Below are 23,070 nucleotides of genomic sequence, written 5' to 3' on the forward strand. Positions count from 1 at the left end.
GAAAGAAAGACAGAAGACAACATATATATATATATATATATATATATATGGTGATAAATTCAAAAGGGTTGTTCCTTTGTATGGGTATGAGTTGCGGTTGCGGAAGGGGTGTACGAATCCTTGCTAAAACAAAAAAGGGGGAGAAGAAGACAGCTTCTTCTCCCTCTCTTTCCCTTCCTTGGGGGTGGGGAGTTTTAGGTCCCGCTGCCTGCCACGGTCGTTGTCGCGTCCTGTCGAAGAGCGGGGTCGGCGCAAGTCTCTCTACGATCGAGCCGTCCCACCAGCACACCCGAGAACACCGACACGCACACCGCTGAACTGTAAAAACAGAGGATGGGGAGGGGGGGGGGGGCTAAAGCGAAGAGGGAGGGAAAAGGAAAGAGCCTTTACAAAGGGGTACAGCAGCCGTACTAGCTTTTCCTTCTTTCTTTCCTTTAATACAAGTAGAGTAAAAGACGTATATAACGGGCACGTTCACTTGGGTAGGGGGGAAAGATGAAGAAACGAAAGCTTCCCAGGGAAAAACAAAAAAAAGAGAAAGAGGAAAGAGAAGAAAGCACCTGTTTGGTGTTCCCGTGCCGCCTCACACGAAGATCTTCTCGCCGCCCATGGAATATGGGTTGTGGCAGAACCGCGAGCCTTGTGTCGCTTCATTCAGGCTTCCGCGCCGCGAGGATGTGGAGGACGGCGTCCCGACCGGCATCGGAATAAAACCGGCGAAGGCGCCAACGGGCGTGGAGACGGCCGGGGCGATGTCCCACTGCGAGGCACCGTAGGAGCGGCTGGGCGTCGTTGACATGGATTCATCCGCCCCCGAGACGAACGGCGAGGAGCGAGCCGTGGTGAGGGACTCGAGAGAGAGCTTGCACAGGTTGCCTTCACGCAGCGCAGCTCGCGTGAAGGCCGGCGTCGACACGTCCGTCGAAGCCACGGTCGGCACCACCACAGCAGGCGTCATCATCGCCACGGAGCTCGCCTCGTTGGACTGACTGCCCGCGCTGTCACTGCGCACGCGATGCTTCTTCGACTTGATGGCGTCGTTGATCAGCTTGCACATCAGCGGCACCCCGCAACACAGCGGGAAGGGGCAGGTGTTGTGCACTGCCCGCAACGCACACTCGGCGGCGCCTTCCTCCGCGAAGGTGATGAAGGCAATGCGGCGACGCGCGTTGATGTCCATGATCGGCGCCGTGTCGTTGTGCATCGTCACTTTCTTGACCGTACCGTAGCCGGCCACCAGGTCCACCAGGCTCTGCTCCGACACATCCATCGGCACGTTGCGCAGGAACAGTTTGTTCATTTTCAGCCGCTCCTGCCCGGCGGGCGTGTCGTCGTGCTGCTGCTTCGCCCACTGGACCGAGATGCTCTTGCCAAAGAGGGGCATGCCGTGGGCCTCGCACAGCGCGCGCAGTGCCTCCTGGTGCTTCGAGAAGCGCACGAAGGCGGTGCCGAGGCTCTGCCCACTGTGGATGTCGCGCATCACCATCGAGGACGTAATGCGTCCATAGGCGGAGAAGATCTCGCGCAGGCGGCTGTCGTCCACCTCGCCGTGGAGGTAGCGGACAAACAGGTTCGTGCTGCTGGGGGTGTAGAACTGCAACTCGGTGGGGCACCGCAGCGGCGTCACGCTGTGCGATGACATCGATGTCGGGGACAGCACCTGCGGGGGCATCGCGATGGCGGTGGGAGTGGAAGTGGGAGTGGCGACGTGGCACATGACGGTGGCGAGCAGGGGGTGATCGCAAAAAGGGAAAAGAGCGCGGACAATGTCGAAGATTTTCTCTTTGGTATCGTGTTTCCTTTTCGAGATGTTGGAGTCGAAGGTGGTTTTGGTCCTGTCGTGTTCTACGGTGATCGAGGGTAACGAAGAAGCAGGAGACTCAGTGAGGTGACACAGCAGCGACGTTCTACGGGTATATAAAGGTAGAGAGACGAGGAGAGCAGGTACTTGCGAGTGTGCGGGGGTGGAAGCGGGGAAACCGTTTATATACCAAAGCAATTTTTGAATTCTCGCGTAAAGCAGCAGTGAGACGCAAGAAGTGCAAAAGACTTGAATTCGGACCCAAAACGCGTGGCCGCAATTCTCCAGCGAACAGGAAATAATAATAATAATAATAGTAACAGTAATAAGCAAAAGAGGAAGAAATATATATTTCACAAATAGCGATATAAAAAGGAGAGGAGAAGACAGTATAACGAATTCGCTGTTGATGTAAATAAGCACAGAAGGAAAAAAGCAAAGCAAAAGAAAGAAGAAATAAAAGTGAAGGGAAAAAGGCGGGAGAAAGGAATGAAAGAAAGAAAGGGGCTCGCTTCTCGGGTCTTTCGCTTTGCAAGCAAAGAATGCAAAGAGCAGTCGGATATATACGTTTATATATCTAAAGCTGACAGCAGACAGCACCAAACGAGCAGCGAAAGAGATTCGTAATCGAATAGGAGGAGGGGGGGGGAGAGAGAGTGAGTGAGTGAGTGAGTGCTTTTACACTACGTTGAATCGACTCCGCGTAACTTTTGGAACTGGTGGTTGGATGTACGTGCACCGTGGACAGAGCTTTATCGTGGCAGTGGGACTTGCGAAAGGTTCACTTGGGCAGAAAACAGTTACTCTGTGACAGCGGCAGAGGCGCGAGAGTGTGTGCGCATGCGTGGATTGAAATAATCGAAGATGGAGAGAAGAGCGTCGAAAGCCGGGGAGGAGACACCAACAGGAAAGTGGAAGATGCATGAGATGGGAAGTGTGGCACAAGCGAAAGCCTCCTTCGCCCTCGCAGCGGTGACGGCCTCGAGGTGCAGCTGTGGGTCTTGGAGAAGAACCACGAGGCGACGGCTGACACCGCTGATCGGCCCATACACACACAGACACGCTCTCCACAAACGCCGTGCAGGAAAATCCCTGCGCGACGACGGGTCTCCCACCGAGCAGGCGCCTCTCGTCCGTAGCGTCCCGGCTCCCACGTCAACACGCACCACGACCGGTGCATCAGCGCCGGCGTGACGCCACATCAACGCGCACCTCTGTGTGCGTGTGTCTTCTTGTGTTCACGTGTCTTCTCAACTTGAAGAACAAAAAAGGTTTATCACAGACTCTATAGAAGAAAAGGACTCATCATCAATGTGGTCAAAACCAAAAAAAAAAGAAACAAAGAACTTCGACAGCACATCGCTGCGCAGCATCGAGCGCCATCCCACAAGATGGAGCTCTTGTCCTTGCGTCAGTCCCCTCGAGGGAGGGTGGACCACCCTTCGAGGGCGCGGACAAAAGGGCAAGAGCTCCATCTTGTGGGATGGCGCTCGATGCTGCTATTTTGAATTTTTTTTTTTGATAGCACAGCAACAAAAGCAAAGCATAGAAGAGAAACATGAAAAATGCTACCGCAGTTGACACAACAGAGAAGGAACGATAAGGGCTACACCGCACGAAACACACATAGAGAGCGAGACAGCGAGACGCCGCCTCCAATCATCGACGTCCGTCAGCCTCCGCTCCCTCTCCGCGTGTGTATGGGTCCTTACCGCCCTCCGTGGTGTGTTGCACGACGGGGTGACTTGTTGCACTCCGCGTACACCGTCCGAGACCGCGAAATGCGCTTCGGAGGACAACGTGAGTAGAGAGGCTGCTCCGCCCAACCTCGCGAGGAAACAAGAAGAGAAGAAACACGGAAGCCACATCGATATAAACAAACAATAAAGGCACCTTCGCGAGCGGAGCTCATCCCAGCTCCGAGAGGTCGCAAACCATTTTAGAGAAAAGAAAAACAAAAAAGGGAGAAAGCACAATACAGCGAACTAAAAAATGCATTAAATTGCACGGGTCCGCTTCCCGCACCGCACGTCGTTGCCCTTGCGCGTCTTAGCGTGTGCTTCTTTTTCTCTTCAGTAATTTACTAAAAGGGAAAAAGAAGCACACGCTAAGACGCGCAAGGGCAACGACGTGCGGTGAGGGAAGCGGACCCGTGTGAGGAAAGAACGAGATTACTGCAGGTATGTCAGAAAGGGAAAGCGGTACGGGTCGTGGCGGTACCGCCCGGCCTGCACCATGACAACGGAAGACGGTGCGGCAGTTCCCATCGGCAAGTCTTCCGAGGAGGAGTGCCCCTCCGAGGGCGTCTCCTCTTGCCGTACGTTGCACAGCAGTGGCACACCGAAGCAGCTGCGGAAGGGCAGCGTGTGATGCAGCGCGTTGCACATCGCCATCGCGGCGCCGCCCTCAGCGAATGTGATGAAGGCGATTTGGCGTGGGTCAGCCGCGTTGGCAATGGAGTCCTTGCGCAGCTGCACACGCAGCACGGTCCCGTACCGCGAGACACACTCCGCCAACGTCTCCGCCGTCACGTCCAGCGGAACGTTGCGCACGAAACCCTTGCGTAGCCGGAAGCGATCCTCGTCCGTGAGTACGCTGGATGTCGGCGTCTTTGCCCGCCGTACGCAGATCTTGCGGCCGCGAAACTCGGAGCGGTGCATCTGGCAACGAGCCTCCTCCGCCTCCGCCTGTGCGGCGAAACATACAAACGCGGTTCCGGTGCTTTCTCCTGTGTGGTTGTCGTACATCACCTTCGATGATGCGATGGTGCCGAAGCGTTCGAAGGCCATCCGGAGAGCGGTATCGTCCACCCTGGGTGCCAGGTTGGTGACGAGCAGGTTTGCCAAGCCGCCCCTGTCGGTGGTCATGATTGATCGAGGTGGGTGTGTGTGTCGTGGAAGCGGAAAGGAGAAGAGGCGCGTTCGGATGTAGCTTCCTGTTGCCATCACACCTGTAGTTTCCGCAAGGGTAGTCGAAAAGAACGTGGCGCTCGAGCGGCAGACGGACCTCCAGCGCTTTTTCTTCTTCGTCTTCTTAAGCCGCAGGGAAGGCTGATGTCGCGGTGGGACTGCTGTGGCCGCTGATTATTTTAAAACCTACGTGCCATGCATCACAAAAACAGACATATGTGTATTTCAGGCAGGTACAGCAGCGCCGCAACGCAGTTGGAAAACGTGCGCAGCACAACGAGAGAAGAAAAACAAAATGGAATGAGAAAATGAAGAAATGGAGAATGTGAGGGGAGGGGAGGGAAGAGGGGGGGGTTAAAAGTGACTTTGCAGCCAGTGCATCGTGTGTGCTCCTCCTCAGTGATCCGTACGCGCAACAAGAGAATCTTTTCATTTGTTTTTGCCGCGAAAGGGCCGGGGAAAAGGGGGAAATGATTTCAACGCGTACGGTGCGCTCCCCATGCGTCAACGAGAATTTCGACGCGTATCACCCATTCTACGTACGTCGAAGTAGAGCAAACGACAACAACGCCCCCCGTTCCAAAGAACGTGGCGCAGAGCGTATTGACCTGCTTCCGTGCTACCCCTCACGTGCGCCTTTCAAAAACAAAAAGGGCGAGGGAAAACGCTTCTTTCTATATATTGGTATTTTCTTTTCAATACATTCTTTTCATAACTTCGGTTCTGCAGCACGTTTTGGCCTGGGCTCTTTGGGAAAGATACGGACACCTATGTGTACACCTTTTTATTGTTATTTGAAACGCGCACCGTCCTCTCCGGTGAGGGGGTGGGGGCGCTATTCAAACTCGCAAGAACAAACACGCCCTCCCTCCTCCGTTGGCGTCACTGCTAGTGGTCGTATGAATATTGCTTCCACCAGTTCCCTTTGTTCCGATCGGTTAACGAAGTGCTGCAGAGAAGCAGCGCGTTCCGAGAGCAAGTTTCGCGTGCTCTCACGGAAACGTGCAGAAGTTCAGTTATTCGGAATCATCAACAGCAAAAAAAAGTTTGACAATAGAATAGAATAGAATAAGAATAAGAATAAGAAAAGCAGCTAGAAGGGAAAAACGGCGGCGTGAAAAACGGGACCGAAATTGAAAGAGTAAGAAAACAAACGCAAAACAAACAAAACAAAAACAGCGGTCGTCGGCCACAACACACGGCTCATACGCTGAAGAGATCGTGCAGTTCCACGAGTCATGAGGGGTACGAATTCCCAGCGAAAAAAAAAGGTCGCGTCACCCGGAATGGTGGAATAGAACAGCAGAGAGCTATCCAGAACAACAGAAAAAGAAAAAAGCCTCCTCTCGGAATCAACAAACACGTTGGGGGTTGTTTTGTTTGTTTGTTTCTCCTTTCCCACTGCCGTTGACGGGTTTCGTTTGGCTGTTTTCGTTTGAACGCTCGTGCGCCGCTCCCTCAACACGCCGAGAGTCATCTTTTCGGTTTTTTTGCCAACAACACCGTTTTCAGCTGGCGTTGTTTTCTTTTATTATTTTCAGCTGTAAATAGACATCCATTAGAAACAAGAAGTACTTCGGAAAAGAAAACAGAAGTTTTTCCTTCTTCTTCCTTGTTCTTTCACCGTCCACACAGCTCATTGCGTCAAGTCATGATTATCTTTCCGATAATGTTCTTCTACCACGCACGCAATTGAGAACGAGAAAGGAGGGTTTCTGTTTGGAGAAGAAAATAATTACCCATCACCCTCGTCACATTCATTATTGGCCTTTCTGCCTGCCAACATGTGAGGAATAAGAAAGAAAGCATCAACGGCACATCAACGCCCCCGAAGCAATCAGGGAAAACAAAATCGCACTACAAGGATGATTCAAAGGGAGCAAAAAAGGGGGAAAGGAGATATGAGCGTCGCTAATCAGATTGCGGATCATACAATGACGTGACGTAGGTCGAATGAAAAATATTCGTTTGAGATACTCCACCGGGAACGCTGTTGGATCGTACGGCAGGTGAGCCCCTTGAAATGTGTGTTTGTAGGTGCCCTGCGCATTCAGTTTTGTGTTCGTTGTTGGGTGTGTGTTCTTCGCCGGTTGGCGAACAGAAATGACCGGAGGAAACCTCCTAAAGAAAAACAAAGAAGGTCTCTGATCTTCGCTGACTCCTTATGCTAACTGAGCTGCGGCAAACCAATAGAAAGGGAGGGAGGAAGGTAATACGACAACGGAAGCGCTGCGAACTCAGACGTGCAGCTTTTCTTCTTCTTTGGGCTTTTTTTTAATTTTAAAACAATTTTCTGAAGAACTATTATTTTATTATTAGGCCGTTTACTCCTGCGCCTGCACAGGCGAACTTGCCCCCTGTTTCTCACTGCTTTCTATTCGATGCGGCAGGCTCTTATACATAAAACAAAGCAGTTCGCAAAGAGCCAACACTAGCGCTTTTGAAGCACTCAACGTGATCGAACGGAAAGGAAGAAAAATAAAAGTGCATAGTGTGAAGGCGGAAAACTGCAGCGATAATAATTAAAAAAAGAAGATTATATCGCTACAGGATCGTGGCTTTAGTGGCAACATTAGCTCTCACACACACGCACACATACTCGTGTGTACGACCACAAAGGAGAGCAAAAATGGAGCGAAAGCGCAGGCGTTCGTGAGCTCAAAACATGCGTAGAGGGGAGCTTTGAGTTCGAGAAGAAAAAAAGAGTAGCCGGGTTTTTTTTTTTAAGAAGAAGCGTTTCGGCAAGGTGGATCTGTCCTGCATCAACACACACCGCAGTGATTCCGACGCACAGGACTCTCTGAGAACGAACGTAAAAGGGGAAAAAAATCAAAGGGAAAACGGAAAAAGAGAAGACGAAAGTGATGAGGTGAGTTCGAGTGTCGCAACGCGCAGAAGAAAAACATAAAACGGAAGAAAGTACAAGAAGAAGAAAGGATTGGCCGTCAGAGACAATACATATAGAAGAACGAAAAAAAAAATGTGCTCGGTGCACCGTGAAATGACGGCAACGTGGATGAGAAAACAAACATATATTTCTTTGTTGCACGCAGAGCGCATACCTTTTCCAGAAGCGTGTAATTATCCCACTCAAATCGGGAAGCGCCGCCGAAGAAGAAGAAAGAAACTCGAAAGCGAAGACGACGACGAAGAGCGTTGAAGCATTACATCAACAAAAAAAAAGATAGAAAAAACAGAAGTTATTGCGGTAGGCTGTAGTCGCAACACCACGGCCGCACTTTTTCTTTTCCAAAAAGGGATATAAAGAAGAAAGAAAGCAAGAGATACAAATGGTTTTACTTTTTAGAGGTGTTTGTAGGCTTGCTGTGATGCACAATTGAAGAGCTGTTAAAGTATTTCCTTCACAGCAGGCTGAAAGCCGCATTAGAGAAGCAGAGTGACAGTAGGCCCTCCACCGTAGCCGAGGCAACGTTTCGAAAGCCAGCAAAGAAAGTCGAGGAGGTAAGCTCTGCGGCTTCGATACTATCAACACAAGCGCCAACACGACTCGTTTTCGCAGAAAGAGAAAAACAAAAAAAAGGACGGAAGAGACGCTAAAAACAGCTTGTAGAAATACAGAAAGAAGAAAGAGAGAGAGCGACCTTTCGGGGCGCTATGTTTTCTGCAAAAGCCGCCTTCCACCCGAACAGCGAGATGGCCACACTTCTGTGTCGCACACCCCGCCTACCATCTTCGCGCAGAAGACTCCGATTCAAAGGCGCGCCCTCCCTGTGCTGTCCTTCCCTTTTTCGTTTTTCTTTTCTTTCATTGAAGTAGTGGTGACGCGGTTCTACGCATTTCCAGCGCCACCCCTCCCCCTTCCTCGCGCATCATTATTAATTATTATTATTATTCCATCTTTGGCGTCAACGCGAGGAGACGAATGTGGGGTTGAACCACCGATGGCGTTTTTTTGCCTCAGCAACGAAAAAAAAAAAAGAGAAAGGGGGCGTGGAGGGGAGGGGGGAGGAGAGATTCCATTCATTCCCGCCCAAGACGCGAAGGTGAGCAACGCAGATACGCATATGTATGTATGTATGTAGGTTGATGTGAAAGCCTCTCCTACTGCTTGCCCGGCAGCGTACCTCACGAAAAGACCAGTGTAGCCACCCTGTAGGGGTTGCCTGTTCGGGAAACAATAAAACAAAAAAAGGGAAATGACGGATATCGACGGATATCGACGGAGACAAAACATTTTTTTTATTTTGCGACTTTCTTCAAAGAAAAAAAAGGCAGCGCGTCTTCGTCGTGGTGCAACGACCTGCCACTTCAAAACACCCGGGGAAGACAGCTGTGTGCACGCAGAACGGCACCATATACTTCACCTTTCCTCTACCCAGCATCAGAATAAAAGAAAAACTATTCAAAAGAAGAGAGGGGCAACTTCACCGCAACGTTGTGTGTTGGCTTCTTACTATTATTCATCGAAAGATGAAACCCAGCAGCTGCGCTAGATAGTGCAAAACCTTCTGCCGCGCTGGGGCAGCACCAGCGACGTTCACCATCTCCTTTTGCTTCCTTTCTTTGGTTTTTTCGTTGTTTGTGTTGTAGCACGGCGTTGAACGCACGACGCTGTTTATGGATGTTGGTGCTGCGTGCGAAGCCCGAGAAGGTCCTTAAGAAATGTAAAAACACAGCGCGTATTATGTTTGATTCTTCGCGGATCTTTTTTGTAATGCAGTGATACTTCAAGGTGTGCTGCTTCGGGAAAGAGAAAAGACTGCTGTCGCGCTGTGCGAGGAAACATAAAGCTGAAAACCAGAAAAAGAGAGGGGACGTCGCCCGGCCACCGAGAAACGTGCTGAGCAACGGAAGTGGAGCAGAAGTGCGGCGTGGACGCTTACCTCTCGATGCAGAGAAAACGAAAAGAAGAAAATGAAAAGAGAGAAGAGAGAAGAGAAAAGAAAAACGTTTTGAAACGCTCGGTGAGATGTAAAACAGCAACAAGAAAGGGAAAAAAGAAAACAGATGTTTAAGTGAAGAAGAAGAACAGTTGTGCCAGATGGGGTTCAGTGATTTGTTTTTCATTCTCGTTGTTGTGCTTTCAAACGGCAGCTCGTGGAACAACGCGAGTTAGAAGAAAAAAAAAAACACACAAAAAACCCGCATCTCAACAACAAAAACCAAAAAAAAGATTCCTTCACGCGGGACGGCGAGTGAGTGAGAGCCACACTCTTATGTTCTACCTGTTGTCCCATTAAAAAAGATAAAACATCAAAGGAAAGCGAGATGTAAAAGAAAGAATTGGTAACCCCCGAGAAGACCCAATGAAGAGAGGGTGTGGACGTGTAAGTCACCCCTCAAAGCCTTCACATTAGCAAAAGAAGGATCAGAAAGAAGAAAAAAAAGGCAAGAAGAAGAACGGACAAGAACCAACATCAAAAAAGAAAAAAATGTCAGAATAAAAGCCGGGACTGATGGAAAACGTGAACCCGTGCGAATGGCAGGAGGGAGGCACGGTAGCACCAAAGATCTCCAGCGAACAAACTCTCGCCGTTCTTGTTTCTCCTCCGCCTTTTTCCTTTCCTTTCTCAACACCAACATAAAAGTAAACAAGAGATGAAGAGATGAAGAATGAAGTACGGAAAAGAATAAAAGCACTCCGGCTGCTGCTTAATTGGGGAAGGGGGGGAGGCTTTCTGTGGAGAGGGGGAGTGGGAGTGCCACATCGTTACTTAAAGCAGCCTAACAAAATGAAGGTAAGAAAACACCGCTTTTCTTTGCTTAAGCAGGAAAAAAAAATGTCGGAGAGGGCGAAGAAGATAAACATTAATGAAAAGATTTTGGGGTTTTTACAGTGGAGAACCAGAAAGCAACGTGGGGTATGAAGACACTCAAGAGAGGAGTTTACAGGGAAATATAAAAAAAGGAAGCGAAGAGAGTCCACCACTACACGACGCCAGTGCACAAACACAAAAAAGGGGAGCTCTTCAAAATGAATCTCACGCCAACGAAGCCCATTATAACCCCTGTGGCGGTGGTGCGGACCTTTGACTCCACACGGCCACGAGAAGAAAGAGCGCAACGTTGGGAGCACACACACACACGAAAGAGTCCACATCCAGAACAGAGCATCTTACCGCCGACACACAAGAAAGAAAAAGATTCTCATTTTATGCAGCAATCGGGAAAAAAGGGAAAAAAAGAAAAAGAGGAAGAAACGACAAACTTTGCGAGTACCGACAGATTCAAGAGCGAAAAGAGGAAAAGCAAAGTAAAAATGTTCTACAGGACAATTAATCCGGTAAGTACAAATCTTTTGGCGGGTCGCGTATGATCTCTTTGCATCCTTCGCGAATCTCTCTTCCAAGAAATCGAGCTACCAGTTGGTTTTTCCCCCTCCTATTTTGTGTGTGTGTGCGAAAGCTTACGCGGCTTCCGCCCCTCCGCCCGAGTGTGCAGTTGACAAAGGAAGGGCAGATGAAGAGGGTTCCTTCGCAGATCGAAAGCGAAGTAACAGGACGTACAAAACAGGGAAGCGAAGGAAGAAGTCATCGGAACCTCTTCCTTCTACAACAGTTGAGGTACAAGTGCTGCTCGGAATACAAACCAAAATTGTGGCTCCTCAGCTCCTTCTCTCTCTTGTTTTCTGTTTTCCGTCCAGTGACGACCCTTTCCCGAAGATGCATCGGTGCAGGCTATCCGTGTCATCGCGTTTCCCGCAAGGAACCTTCAACGCTGGGGAAGAGGCTTCATCAGCAAACTCAGCTGTGCTTCTTTGCGTTGCGGCGCAGTCTCGTCGGATGACGCGTGTGCCCGGAACGCGCACGGCCGTACCACGAAGAGACGCTGAAAGGGGAAAAAAAAAGAATCTGTTGAGAGAGAAAAGCCCCTCACCAATGAAACGACAAATCATCGTCGTCGTCGTCATCAAATGCCATTGAAACCCCTCCGCTGCGGAGATGCGGAATTCCCACTGCTTTCTTTTTTCTCTTTACGCTGAGAAAAGAAGAAATAACTCTTTAAAAAACGCCGGCTCTCCGCGCACCGGAGTGGATGTCCGCTCCGACTCCGTCAACGAAGGCGCAGGACTTGCACAGAAGCACTTAAGGGGGGAGGGGGGAGCTGGGAGAGAGAGCGCACAGCTACACACAACATATATATATATATATAAAGAGAGAGAGAAGATAATGACACGAATCAAACCACACCAGTTCTCCGTGCAATAGTGTATTCTATTCCTACACCCTGTGAGGCGGGCGCTGCGCCACGGGCGAGTCCGCGTAGATTGAAGTGCAGCTCATCGTCATGCTCGCCGGGATTATCTGGGTGCCGGAGTACGGGCAGTGGCGGTACACCCGCGCCTCCCTCGAGAGGTGCCGCATCGGCGTGCTGAGCGACAAGTTGGCTAAGTGGCCGCTGTTCTCCAGCTCCACGATGGACGTGGCCCGCACCGACGCCACGGCGCCCATTTCCAGGCTCGTCGACTCGAGCGAGGGGACGAGGCTGGAGATGCCAGGCGAGCGTGCCATCGTGCTATTCGGTGTCGACACGCGGCACCCGTTCAGTTCCGCGAACTTCACGATCAGCGGCACGGAAATCACGTCCTGCGACTTGCGACGCAGCGGTACAGGAAGGGCGTAGGCGGGGGTCTCGGGGTACCGCTCCGGCGAAGTGCTGCTGCAGCTGCTACTGCTGTTGTGCGCGAGGTTCTTCGCCTTGTAATCCTCCGACAGCTTCGCCATCAGCGGAATGTTGTGGCAGCTGCGGAAGGGACAGGTGTTGTGAACGGCGTGCAGCGCCGCCTCGGCCGCGCCTTCGGTGTTGAAGACGATAAAGGCAATTCGGCGGCTTGGGGCGTGGCAAGAGGCCGAAATGCGATCGTTGTGCAGCGACACCTCCGTCACGTCGCCGCAGTGACGGACGAGGGAGACGAGTTGCTGCTCCGACACATCCATCGGCACGTTGCGCAGGAAGAGTTTGTTCATCCTCAGCCGCTCCTGACCGGCGGGAGCCATGTCGTGCTGCTGCTTCGCCCAGAGGACGTTGACAGCTTTTCCGCCAATCTTTTTACCGTCCGTTGCCGCCATCGCCCGCATGGCCTCGGCGGGCCGGACGAAGCGCACAAAGCCAAAGCCGCGACTCTCGCCGGTCAAGATATCGCGCATCACCATCGAGGATGTGACGTCACCGAATTGAGCGAAGTAGCGGCGCAGCTGATCATCGTCGACGGTGTGGTCAAGGTAGCGGACGAGCAGGTTTAACCGGCTCTCCGTCCCAGTGTTGACGCGTCCGTTGAAAGAGTGCTTCATGAGGCTCATTCTTTTTTTTTTGCTCGGTTCTCTTGATTTCTTTGTTGTATTAGAGGCGATTTTGATATTTTTCCGTGAAGAGGGGAGAGAGAGAAAGAGACAAAAAAAAGCCCTGTTATTAAAATCACAAACACAAACAAAACTTATTTGGAGACGATGATTTAGAATGCGCACACACGCGGAAACAAGAAAAGAAAACACTATAATTTCGGGAAAAATTGAAAAACGAAAAAGAGAGAGAGATGGCACACTCACCTGATACTTCTCTTTTAAAACAGACTTTTAGCACGCTGTTCGCTTCGCTTCAGGCTGAGGTGAACGACGAAGAAGTGAAGAAAATGTTTCGGCCGGCAAGCTCGCTGAAGAGAATAATAATAATAATAATAATGAAACAGTGCGATTTGGTAGAGGTAGTTATTGTTGTCTTTTCTTTTTGATATTCCTTTAGAATTGTTTTGTTTATGGTGGGCACGTTCGTGGGTATGTGTGTGTGCATGGGTGTTTGTGTTTCTTGTAACGCTGGCAATAATAAATGTTTTGCAAGGCGCTTGCCTACTGCTGATGTTTGCTTTGCTTTCAGAACTGAAGATGCTGCGAGAGACAACTCGCACGCACTCGGAAAGGGGGGAAAAGGGGGTCCTTTTTATTGCTGCACTGAAGGTGCCACACTGGAAAGCTGTGGGAGGGGTTTCAGCGTCTCGTACACAAGAAGAAAAGGGCAAAAAAAAAAACCGATAACGCCAACAGTAATAATAATAAAAGAAGAAACTGATGGAAGGCGAACCCACAAAGGAGGGGACGATTTAGCCGGAATATGTCGTGAAATCCGAAGACTAGCTAACGTGGGAACAGTTAACGCCGCAAGCAACTGGCAGACTGGGGGGCGGGTGCAAGGTAGTCGGAATAACAGTAGTAATAAACAAACAAAGAGGATGGAAAAGATATTGTAAACACGCTGCAAAAAAGATTAAATCAGCACAAGAATGGTCAGTTTGCTGGTCTTTTTCCCTTTTTTTGGTCTTACGGCGAGCAAGAGAGAAAAAGAGGACGAAGAAAGGCGTGCGTGAATTGGAAGCGCGTTTCTTCGCTCTCAGCGTGTTCCAGAGGTGTTCTTCGTGGAGTAACTTGAGGGAAGGCGACAAGTAATATAATAAAGAAAAAAGGGAGGGCGCTGTAATGTTCTTTTAAATTCGAGCCGGCAACAACAGAAAAAAATCTACGGCAAACTGCTTTTAGTTGTTATTTATTTTTCTTTCAATTGCCTTCTTCAACTTTGGAATATCGCTTGTCGTATCTTCCGTTGTTTTCGCGAGGAGATGAGAAGAGAGACGGAAAAGCAGACCTTTCCTTTTCCCGTAGAGGAAAGAAACAAGAAAGTGGGGGGGGGGGGGGAGAATGATCCTGAGAAAGAAGAGAAAGAAGAGAAGAACGGATTCGAACGTTTAACACTCAAACAGCTCCGGAAGGCGCAGGAACAGCCATACACGTATATCTCCGTTAACTGTGTTCTACACGGAGAGCGCAAAGGCGTAACGCGCGGATCCGCAAACTCTGAAGAGTTACAACGCAACGGAGGGGAAAAAACACAAAAGAAAAGAAGAAATTTCGCAAATAAAAGAAAAAGAAAGGAAATGTTTTTGGTTCTTTTTTGTTTTTTGAATTTGTAAGAAAAACAGAGGAGATGAAGAGGAAGGATGGCAACGCGGAAACGGAGAAGACTCAAAACAATGTGGAGATTAAACAGTGATCATAAAATCGGAGGAAGAGAGAAAACCATGAGAAACGAAAGAGAAAAAGGAAACGTTGCTGTTAATGCTTAAACTTGATGCGTTGGAGAACGAGTCGGGAGCGGGTCGTGAAACGCGGAGTATGAGTCGTGGGGATCGCGAGACGGGAAAAGGGTGAGAAGCGCGTGTGCAAAGGGAAAAAAACAAGAAGAAGGCGAGGAGAGGGGTAGGAGTATCATTCAAAGACATCAGGAAAAAAAAGGAAGGGGAGGCCGGGGGCATTGACGCACGATGCGACCACGAGGAGCGGAGCTCACGCGTGTCTTCTTTACGGATCACGCAGCAACTCTGCTGCCTGAAAGTGTGGCTTTTTATGTGTCTGTGTGGGTAGGAAAGTGCCGCTTGTCATCGCAGACCACTGTTCGCACTCCTCTGGATTTAGGTGCTTTTTTTCCTTCTCGCTTGTCTGCCGCGAGACAAACGCAGTTATGTGCTCATAGGAATCGAAGTTTTGAATCACTTATCAAGAAGCGTTTATGTTTGTTTCTTGGTTTGTTTCTCGCTGCAGCGGGGTGTTCTGCCCTGTGCAGGTGTGCAGATGCACCCCCTCAGCCACGATGCCCACGTATCACCCCCCCCCCATCGGAGATACTCGTTTTGCCGGTGTCGAATGCGAAGACATCATGCACTTTAAGAAAAGGAACAATGTGGCAAAAGAGGAAGAAGAAAAAACGATAGAATACGCAAAAAGAAACTCACAGTAAAACACAAAAGCTCTTGCGGTGTTCCTTCGATTTATGGAAAAGGAGGAACGGGGCCGGCGGCTGCAACGCATCAATGTAAAAGGAAAAAAGAAGAACTGCAAGAGCTGTTCGTTGGCCAAACGCTCTCGTGCTTCGGGTGTTCGCGAGCGGGTGCCACACACACGCGCGCGCTACAGCGAGCAGCGCATCTCGTTACGCTGCCCGTTCACCTTTGCTGGGTTCGTCACCGTCTCCTCGGCCGTGCCGTGCAGGATGTGGCCCACCGCCTCCACGCCCTGCATGAAGGAGTGGTCTTGGTTGGCGACCTCGTACCGCCACGCCCCAAAGCGTCCGCGGGAGTAAATGTGAAAGGTGTCGCGCAAGATCGGCTGCACCTCCTCCAGCAGTTCGTTGCGGCCGACAAAGGGGATGGGGTACCCCTTCTTCTCCACGTGGTGCCAGCGGGACACGATCTCGTCGGTGTCGGTCAGCAGCGTCGCCTCGCGCAGGCCCGCAATGCAGTCCTCGACGAGCGTCGCCGTGTTGACCGGCTTGTATGCCGCGTTCTGGCTGACCTCGACCATGAGGCTCCAGCACCCAGCCGGTGCATTGGCCGCCGCGTAGCGAGAGAAGATGGTTGCGCGATAGAAGGGGATCGTCTCGCTCGTGAAGTACAGCCAACACGCCGTCTGCATCTCCAGCGGCGGCACCCCTCGCACGCCGATGCCGACGATGTGGGTGGAGCTGTAGACCATCTTGCTCGCCAGCGCACGCAGACGGGCGGGCTTCAGACCGGCAAGGGCGGCCGTGTTGCCCTCCCTCTCCTCCTCCTCAACGCCATCGGCCACGGCGCAGAGCAGATCATCAAAGGGCATCGTCGAGACAAGCGCGTCGTAGGAGACCACCGCGCCGCCCTGCATCGTCAGCAGCTTCTTCACCGGATTCACCTTCACGACGCGGCAGTCCGCGCCGAGGGTCTTGTGGGCCTCCGGAACCATCTTCCACACCGCGTTGTAGATCGCGCCGGTGCCGCCGGACTTGGGGAAGCGGAAGGTCGCGTTGGGTCCCCAGCCGACGTCGTCGCGATTCAGTTCGATGTTCTCGCGGATGCGGGCCACGTTGACGCTCGCCACTCGCTCGCCGACCCACTCGGTGCTCATCACGTCGAGCGGCACGGCCCACACCTTGAAGTTGTAGGGCCGCATAAACACGGCAGAGATGCCCTCGCCAAACTGGCGGTCGACGTACTCGAGAAAGTTCTTTGGCTTTTCTTGGGTGACGGCCGCACCAGGCGCGCGCGCCGCCTCCGCCGCCTCCAGGCCCTCCAAACAGCTGTCCCGCACCGCGAGGGGGAGACGGTGGATGTTGTTCTGAAACGGGTAGGGCACCCACACATCGCAACACCGCACCCACGACTCCCGCTGCAGCGAGTTCCAGTCCTGAATCGCCATGTTCATCACATCATCGAAGTAGGCGTAGTGAGAGAAGATAACGTGGCCACCCATATCCCACAGAAATCCGCATTCGTCCGTCACGGTGCGCGAGAGACCGCCGGGCGTGGGCGCGGCGTCGTAGAGGTGGTAGTTGGCGTGTTGCGCCTCCTTGAGGCGAATGGCAGCGCCGAGACCCGCCGGGCCGGCGCCGATGACGACGATCTTCTTCTCCGAACTCATTCGGGGGGGGGGGGGAGGTTGGTAAGTACAGAGAGAGAAACGGTGTGCACTGTGGTGGTTTGCGCCCTTCCGCTTGTACAAAACGCTGATGCCGGATCTTTTGGCTGTTGTTGTTTGTTTGTTCGCTTTTGCAATACTCAGCGAATCCGTATGACTCAGTCGATGTGGGGTGAAATCGGGAGTGTTTTATTATTTGATTGCCAAACGGGAAAAAGAAAAAACAGAGTAATTTTTCTGTCCTTGTTGATGCTCTCGCAGTGCTGCTTCGCCTTTTGCAGTGGTGATGAACATCAGGTGTGGAGCACGCATTCGATGCGGAGCAACGCATAGAAGAAAAGAAGAAGAGAAGAACGCGGGGGGGATGATGTCCGGTAAGGAGAGACGACGAACTTGAGAGCTCAGCTGCACTTCACCTCTGCAGCAGTGCAGAAAAAAAGGTGTGTGGAAAGCAAAGCGAAAGGAAGCCGCAAGCGACGGCGCGGCCACCCCGTGCAAGTGCGAGCGAGAGCACTGCGCCACCTCATCGCCTGTTGCGTGCCTTCCGCGTTCTACTCGCGTTGAAGGTGCATCCATCGCGTCGCAGCAGGTTCTCGCGGCAACTCGTGGAGCTGCGGCGCTGGCTGATGTGACGGACTTCGGCGTTTCATTGTTGTTGTTGTTTTTGGTTTTGATTTTAATTTCTCGCGTGTTTTATGTTCTTTTTGTCGAGGAATCTGCGTCTTATTGTTGTTAGTAAAAGTGGAAGAATAATAGTAATCACCATAACAATACTCGAAGGCAAGAACAAGAAACGAAGGCGAAAGCGCAGCACCGCGGCAACGGTGCGGCAAAGCCGTCGACTCCGCCTCCCAGCCACAAAGGTCGTGGACCGAAAGAAAAACAGTAAAAACAAAAAAGCACATGGCGAGCAGGTGACGAGAGCGTCGAGAGCGGCATCAACAAACGTGCATTTCCCTCCGCCGTGCCACCGCCATCCTTCACACGCCCGCCCTTGAAACTTTCCTCTTCTTTTCGCTTCCTTCTTCGAACGTCCTTAACGCTTCCAACGCAGAAGTGCACACGGAGGAGGAAAACAGATTCCCCCTTTCCTCGAGAGCTTCTCCACGCGGTGTCTCCCCCCTACAGGTACTCCAGCGAGTAGCCAAAGACCACCTTGATCGCGTCAAAGAAGTTCGCACGCCAGCCCTCCTGCACGCTCTGCAGCTGGCCGGCCGGAATGCCGGACTGCGCAAAGTGCAGCACCGTCACGCCCGGCTCCTCCTTCTCGAGCTGCAGCACCACCGAGCTGTGCACGCCGACGGGCCAGCTGCCGAGGCGCCACTGCTGCTTCAGCACCGCGGGCGGCTGCACGTCGACGTAGTAGCCACTGATGACACCGCCGAGGAAGCTGAACTGACCACCCGCCTTCACGTCCATGGTGGCGGCGCTGCGCGTGTAGGCGCTGGCACGGCGCGCGTCGGTCAGCGTGGCGTACAGCTCCTCCATCGGCACCCCCCAGCGCATCTTCCACGAAAACGACGTCGCCTCGGTGCTTTTTGCGACGCTGCCAGACTTGTCCGACGGGGCTGGTTTGCGGCCTGCAGTGGACGCGGCGTTGGAGGCAGTAGCGGCGGTCGTCGTGGGCGGCGGAGGCATCGCCGCCCCGCTCTTCAGCTGCTTGCCGATGTGGTAGTCCTCGAAGACCTTCGCAAAGTACTTCTCGATCTCCTGGCGCACCGTCGCACGGCCGGCCTCCCGCACGACCGCCTCCAGCGTCTGCGCATTCTGGCTGTTCTCCTGGCACGTGACGGTGATATCGTAGTCGTTTTTGAACTCATCGTGGTCGACCTCGGCGACGTCCATTTTCCCGCGGATGACCGTGTCATCGCCCTTCATCTTGCCGGCCCAGCGGAGCTGCAGTTTCAGCTCAAAGTAGCACATCATCTTGCCTTTCCGCTGCGCCACCGTCACGTCGCCTGCGATCTCGCTCACCTCCTCGATTTTGAGGTACTCGACAGCGCTCGACAGGTTCTGCGGGATGGGGATGTCGCGGTTGGCGAAGACGCCCTTCAGCTGCTCGTGGGTGTGCTGAGAGAGGTCGCGCTCCTCCCAGTGCCATGAGTTCACGTTGGCGCCGTCGGTGCGCTCGCTGACGATCCAGCGCGGGTCACCTTCTCCAACCTTGGCCATTAGGATAAAGGAGGGGGGAGGGGGAACGGTCGAGGTAATCGAAGCAATAGCTGTAAAGACGGAAGGATGTGAGTCACCAACGCAGTCTGGATGGAACTTGTTGACGCAGGACGTACGGTTGACCTTCGACGTCGTACAATCAAACACGCACACACACGCACACGCGCGCACGAAGACAGCGTTGACGGTCAGGGGAGAGTGGCAGTGACGCACGCTCCGGTGAGCGAAGTAGCACCGACAATAATAAAGAAAGAAACAGTAGAGGTTGTTTCGTGGGCGGGGGGGGAGGGGGGAGGGCGACACAGAAATGTGAGGAGGTGGACGATTGCTGGGAAAACCTATTAATAAAGGTGAAGGCGTATTTATTTTTGTCCGGGTTGTTTATTACCAATAAGGAGGAGAAAGATGAAAGCGAGTCCGTTGAGGAAAAAAAAACAGCTTTAGCGTGTGGAATACAGCAACAAGCATGGAGGGGGCATTTATTATTTATTATGCCAATGTCCGCAATTCCGTGTATCGCAGTGCAGACAAGAAGCATCAAGCGGATGAAAGCCCCGCAGAGCAACAGGAGGCTTTTGTTATTCGTGCACGGTCATCCCCCACGTAGCGATAGAACGGCACCGCGACGAGGCGGTTGCCGCATCAAGAAAACCCCAGTCACTACTCTCCCTTGTTCAGGGGCTCGCCATGGCGTGTCGGCGCTTTCTCTCCTTAAAAAAGGCGCCCACGCTGGTGCTTCCGTTTACGTTGGTGATTGCTTATGTAGATCTCTTTCTTTTTCTTCGCAAGGAAGGCCTCAACGCCTCTCACAACGCGGCGCAGCAAAAGCTGCCTTTACCAACTCGCATTCAAACTCATAAAAGGGAGGGAAAACCCCCGGACACGCTGATCGGCTTCAGTTATGACCCGAAGCGATGAAAGCTCCAATCCAACACACCCACGCGCACACGACGTTGAGAGAAACATAGATAAATAATCCTTCTTAGTGAGACGACGAATCGCCATGAAAGCACACAAATAAATAAATATCTTAATACAGATTACAACACAAGAAAGCGCCACCACAGAGAGGAAAAAACGGCACTATACCCACAGACGCACACACACAGCAGCATCAGCATGAAACCTCCAAAATAGAACTGTATGAATGCTGCATTAAAGAGAAAGAGAGAGAAAAGAAGGAAGGCTTGCTTCCTTTAACACTCCGGATCAATCAAACAGAACAGTATGATGCTTCTCATCAGAAGTACCTAAATAAATTTATATATATATATATATATTAATAAAATTGGAACGTAGACCACCGCACCACGTACATCAAGAAAGGCAACAGATAATTACGTTGCATTTCTTTAGAGACACATTCTATCGCGCTGCAGACTTGAGGTGATCGCTCGACGGAGGACAGAAAGAACGGGCATCGCGCATTATCCTTTATTATTATTATTATCTTTTTTGCGAGATGCAAACAAAGACGCAAGAAGACAAACGCAAGACCAAGAGGAGAAAGAAACGAAGGACATTTAAGGCAACCCCTTTTGAGCGGATTCGACGCTTCCTTCACACCACAAACGTCTACGAGAGCGAAACCGCTTTGGATATCTGTGTGTCTGCCTGTGCTAGCATGTACGCTGATCGCATCAGCAAGAGACGTTGCAACGTTCTTCTCTGCTCTCCATTTCCATGGAGTCAAGCACATGCGTGAGGCACGGATGCTTGAAGTGCATCTCTTGGATCGGGTACGTGGGTGAGGGTGTGTGATTGATTTTTCTTTGTTTTTTTTGTCGTTTTCGCTCTCTTTCCATTTATTCGCTCCGTTGAGTCGTTGTGACGCTACGCCTGCCTTTTCTTTTCCTTTACTTCCCAGAAGGCGTCTCCTTCTTCGACTTCTTCGCCGGCTTCTCGTCGTCGTCAGAGGCGGAGCTGTCACTGTGCTCCCCACCACCGCCAGCGGCTGCCTGCGCCTTCTTCTCCTGCAACTTCCGCTCGTACTTCTCCGTGTCTTTGCGGACCACCTCAAAAAACTGCTCCCGCTGCTTCTCGCGTAGCCGCAGCGTCTCCGCCGAGGGCGGTGCGTTCACCATCAACCCGCCCGCACCGGGGGCGAGGCCGTAGCCCTGGCCCGCCGCCCCACCACTCAACACACCGGCCCCGCTGGCGCCGTAGTTCGTCTGCGGCTGCGGCTGCGATGGTGGCAGCTGCTGGGGAGGGGTCTGCTGACCACCACCACCCATCATGGGTGGGGAGGGATACATCGCCCCGCCGCCGGGCTGCATGCCGTAGCCCCACGGCTGCGGCGAGCGCGCGTTCAGCGGCGGCATCATGCCGGATCCGCCGTACCCGCCCTGCCCGAGCGTCCCCATCATCATCTGGCTGTTGTTGCCGCCGCCACCACCCATGTGCATGTTTGGCGACGTCATCATCATCGCGTTCATGCCGCCCATCATCGGCATCATTGGATTGCCCATCGAAGGCTGCTGCCCCATCATGCTAGGAGCGCCGTTGCTACTATCCATTGGAGTGCCGCTGCCGCTGCCGTTGGCGCTGCCTTGGCCCAGAGAGGCAATGAGGAGCTGCTGCTGTGCCGGCGAGAGCTGACGCGGGTCCATCTTGCCCTCCTGCAGAAACTGGAGAAGCAGACGAGCCTCAATCTGCTGCTGCGTCGTCAGGCCACCGGCGTTCATGCCACCCGCACCGCCTCCATCACCCCCGCCTCCGCCACCGCGGTAGTTATTGCTGCCACCGCTGCTGCTGTACGGCTGACGTGAGCGGTCGGAGTTGTGGCCCGCGCCGCCACCGCCCGGGTTGCCATTCGCGTATCCCTCCGGCTTGTTCACGTTGCCTTTGCTGATCCCCACCTTCAACTTGCGCCCGACTAAGGTGAAGCCGTTGTATTTCAGCGCCCGTGACCGGTCGTCCTCCGTCACGAAGTCGATGAACCCAAAACGGTAAGGATCGCCCTCGCGCCCGTTCAGTGAGCAGTCGACGATGGTGCCGCATTGGCAGAAGACCTGCTTCAACATGTCGATCGTGACGGAGCGGTCAATGTTGCCGATGTAGCACCCAAATCGAGATTGCGAGGGAACGCCAGCCATGATCTTTGGGGTGTGCGTGCGTGCGTGTGTGTGTGTGTATGAAGTTGGCTGTGCGGTGTGGTGGGAGAAGAAACGTGAAGGGGAGTGTGTATGGGGCTGTGTTTCTTCCTTTATAGTTATATATATATATATGAGTGTGTGTGTGTGTGTCAAGATGCGAAATTCGTACAGTTGAAAGTTGGGCCGCCACCTAGCATAGTTGTGCGCGGGTGTGTGGAGTGTTTACGTGGAGAGGCGGAGAGGCGGAAAATGAAAAAGAGGCAGAAAGGGAAGAGATGTCGCAGGAATGAAATTTAGATTCCATTAAAAAAAAGGAGGAGGGCTGCCTTGCTCAGCGATGGAGTGTTTCACACGGCGTAAAGGGAAAAGGGAGAACGACGCCGCAGCTTCGGAACTTTCATTTTACTACGAACTTCTCCCTTGTGTTCCTTCTTTGCCTGCTGTGAAGAAGCCGTGATCACACAAGTACTTCCTTACCCTTGTCACCGCACAGTTCAGCCAGTTGGGGGGGGGACGTGTGAAAGAAAAAAAATGCGAGGCGGGTGTAGTAGAAGAAGCAAGAGGTGCAAGAGAGACGCCTCTCACACCGAGCGGGCGCTGCGCTGCGCTGCACAAATGCGGCGTGCTTCGTAGTCCTCTTGTAGCCGAGGCAGCGGACCCCGATTCATTCTTGCTTGTTTGCTTGCTTTTGTTTCTGCGTG

General features: G+C 52.3%; 8 protein-coding genes across 9 annotated transcripts; all 8 read right to left on the bottom strand.

The window, feature by feature from the left end:
* Positions 1-583: 583 nt before the first annotated feature.
* On the bottom strand, positions 584-2,607 carry ABB37_06079 (hypothetical protein; the record flags this gene model as incomplete). The annotated part of the gene is made up of 1 exon (XM_015804317.1): positions 584-2,607. The coding sequence occupies exon 1, from the start codon at positions 1,715-1,717 to the stop codon at positions 584-586; it is 1,134 nt and encodes a 377-aa protein (XP_015656891.1). The 5' UTR covers positions 1,718-2,607.
* A 1,365-nt stretch (positions 2,608-3,972) lies between these two features.
* On the bottom strand, positions 3,973-4,897 carry ABB37_06080 (hypothetical protein; the record flags this gene model as incomplete). Its single annotated transcript, XM_015804318.1, has 1 exon — positions 3,973-4,897. The coding sequence occupies exon 1, from the start codon at positions 4,666-4,668 to the stop codon at positions 3,973-3,975; it is 696 nt and encodes a 231-aa protein (XP_015656892.1). The 5' UTR covers positions 4,669-4,897.
* Positions 4,898-5,803: 906 nt separating this feature from the next.
* Positions 5,804-6,568, bottom strand: ABB37_06081 (hypothetical protein; the record flags this gene model as incomplete). Its single annotated transcript, XM_015804319.1, has 1 exon — positions 5,804-6,568. Exon 1 carries the CDS (start codon positions 6,185-6,187, stop codon positions 5,804-5,806), a length of 384 nt encoding a protein of 127 aa, XP_015656893.1. The 5' UTR covers positions 6,188-6,568.
* A 2,501-nt stretch (positions 6,569-9,069) lies between these two features.
* Positions 9,070-9,738, bottom strand: ABB37_06082 (hypothetical protein; the record flags this gene model as incomplete). The annotated part of the gene is made up of 1 exon (XM_015804320.1): positions 9,070-9,738. The coding sequence occupies one exon, from the start codon at positions 9,736-9,738 to the stop codon at positions 9,070-9,072; it is 669 nt and encodes a 222-aa protein (XP_015656894.1).
* Positions 9,739-11,891: 2,153 nt separating this feature from the next.
* ABB37_06083 (hypothetical protein) lies at positions 11,892-12,971 on the bottom strand (the record flags this gene model as incomplete). The annotated part of the gene is made up of 1 exon (XM_015804321.1): positions 11,892-12,971. One exon carries the CDS (start codon positions 12,969-12,971, stop codon positions 11,892-11,894), a length of 1,080 nt encoding a protein of 359 aa, XP_015656895.1.
* Positions 12,972-15,623: 2,652 nt separating this feature from the next.
* On the bottom strand, positions 15,624-17,375 carry ABB37_06084 (UDP-galactopyranose mutase (GLF); the record flags this gene model as incomplete). Its single annotated transcript, XM_015804322.1, has 1 exon — positions 15,624-17,375. Exon 1 carries the CDS (start codon positions 17,103-17,105, stop codon positions 15,624-15,626), a length of 1,482 nt encoding a protein of 493 aa, XP_015656896.1. The 5' UTR covers positions 17,106-17,375.
* Positions 17,376-18,224: 849 nt separating this feature from the next.
* ABB37_06085 (hypothetical protein) lies at positions 18,225-20,725 on the bottom strand (the record flags this gene model as incomplete). 2 transcript variants are annotated; one of them, XM_015804324.1, is made up of 1 exon in its annotated part: positions 18,225-20,725. In XM_015804324.1, the coding sequence occupies exon 1, from the start codon at positions 19,272-19,274 to the stop codon at positions 18,225-18,227; it is 1,050 nt and encodes a 349-aa protein (XP_015656898.1). In that variant the 5' UTR covers positions 19,275-20,725. The 2 variants fall into 2 exon arrangements, with proteins under 2 accessions (XP_015656898.1, XP_015656897.1); XM_015804323.1 differs by having other exon boundaries at positions 18,225-19,489.
* A 405-nt stretch (positions 20,726-21,130) lies between these two features.
* ABB37_06086 (putative RNA-binding protein) lies at positions 21,131-22,369 on the bottom strand (the record flags this gene model as incomplete). The annotated part of the gene is made up of 1 exon (XM_015804325.1): positions 21,131-22,369. One exon carries the CDS (start codon positions 22,367-22,369, stop codon positions 21,131-21,133), a length of 1,239 nt encoding a protein of 412 aa, XP_015656899.1.
* Positions 22,370-23,070: the final 701 nt, after the last annotated feature.

The sequence above is a fragment of the Leptomonas pyrrhocoris genome (genome assembly GCF_001293395.1).
Source record: "Leptomonas pyrrhocoris isolate H10 chromosome Unknown, whole genome shotgun sequence".
Taxonomy (NCBI): domain Eukaryota; phylum Euglenozoa; class Kinetoplastea; order Trypanosomatida; family Trypanosomatidae; genus Leptomonas; species Leptomonas pyrrhocoris.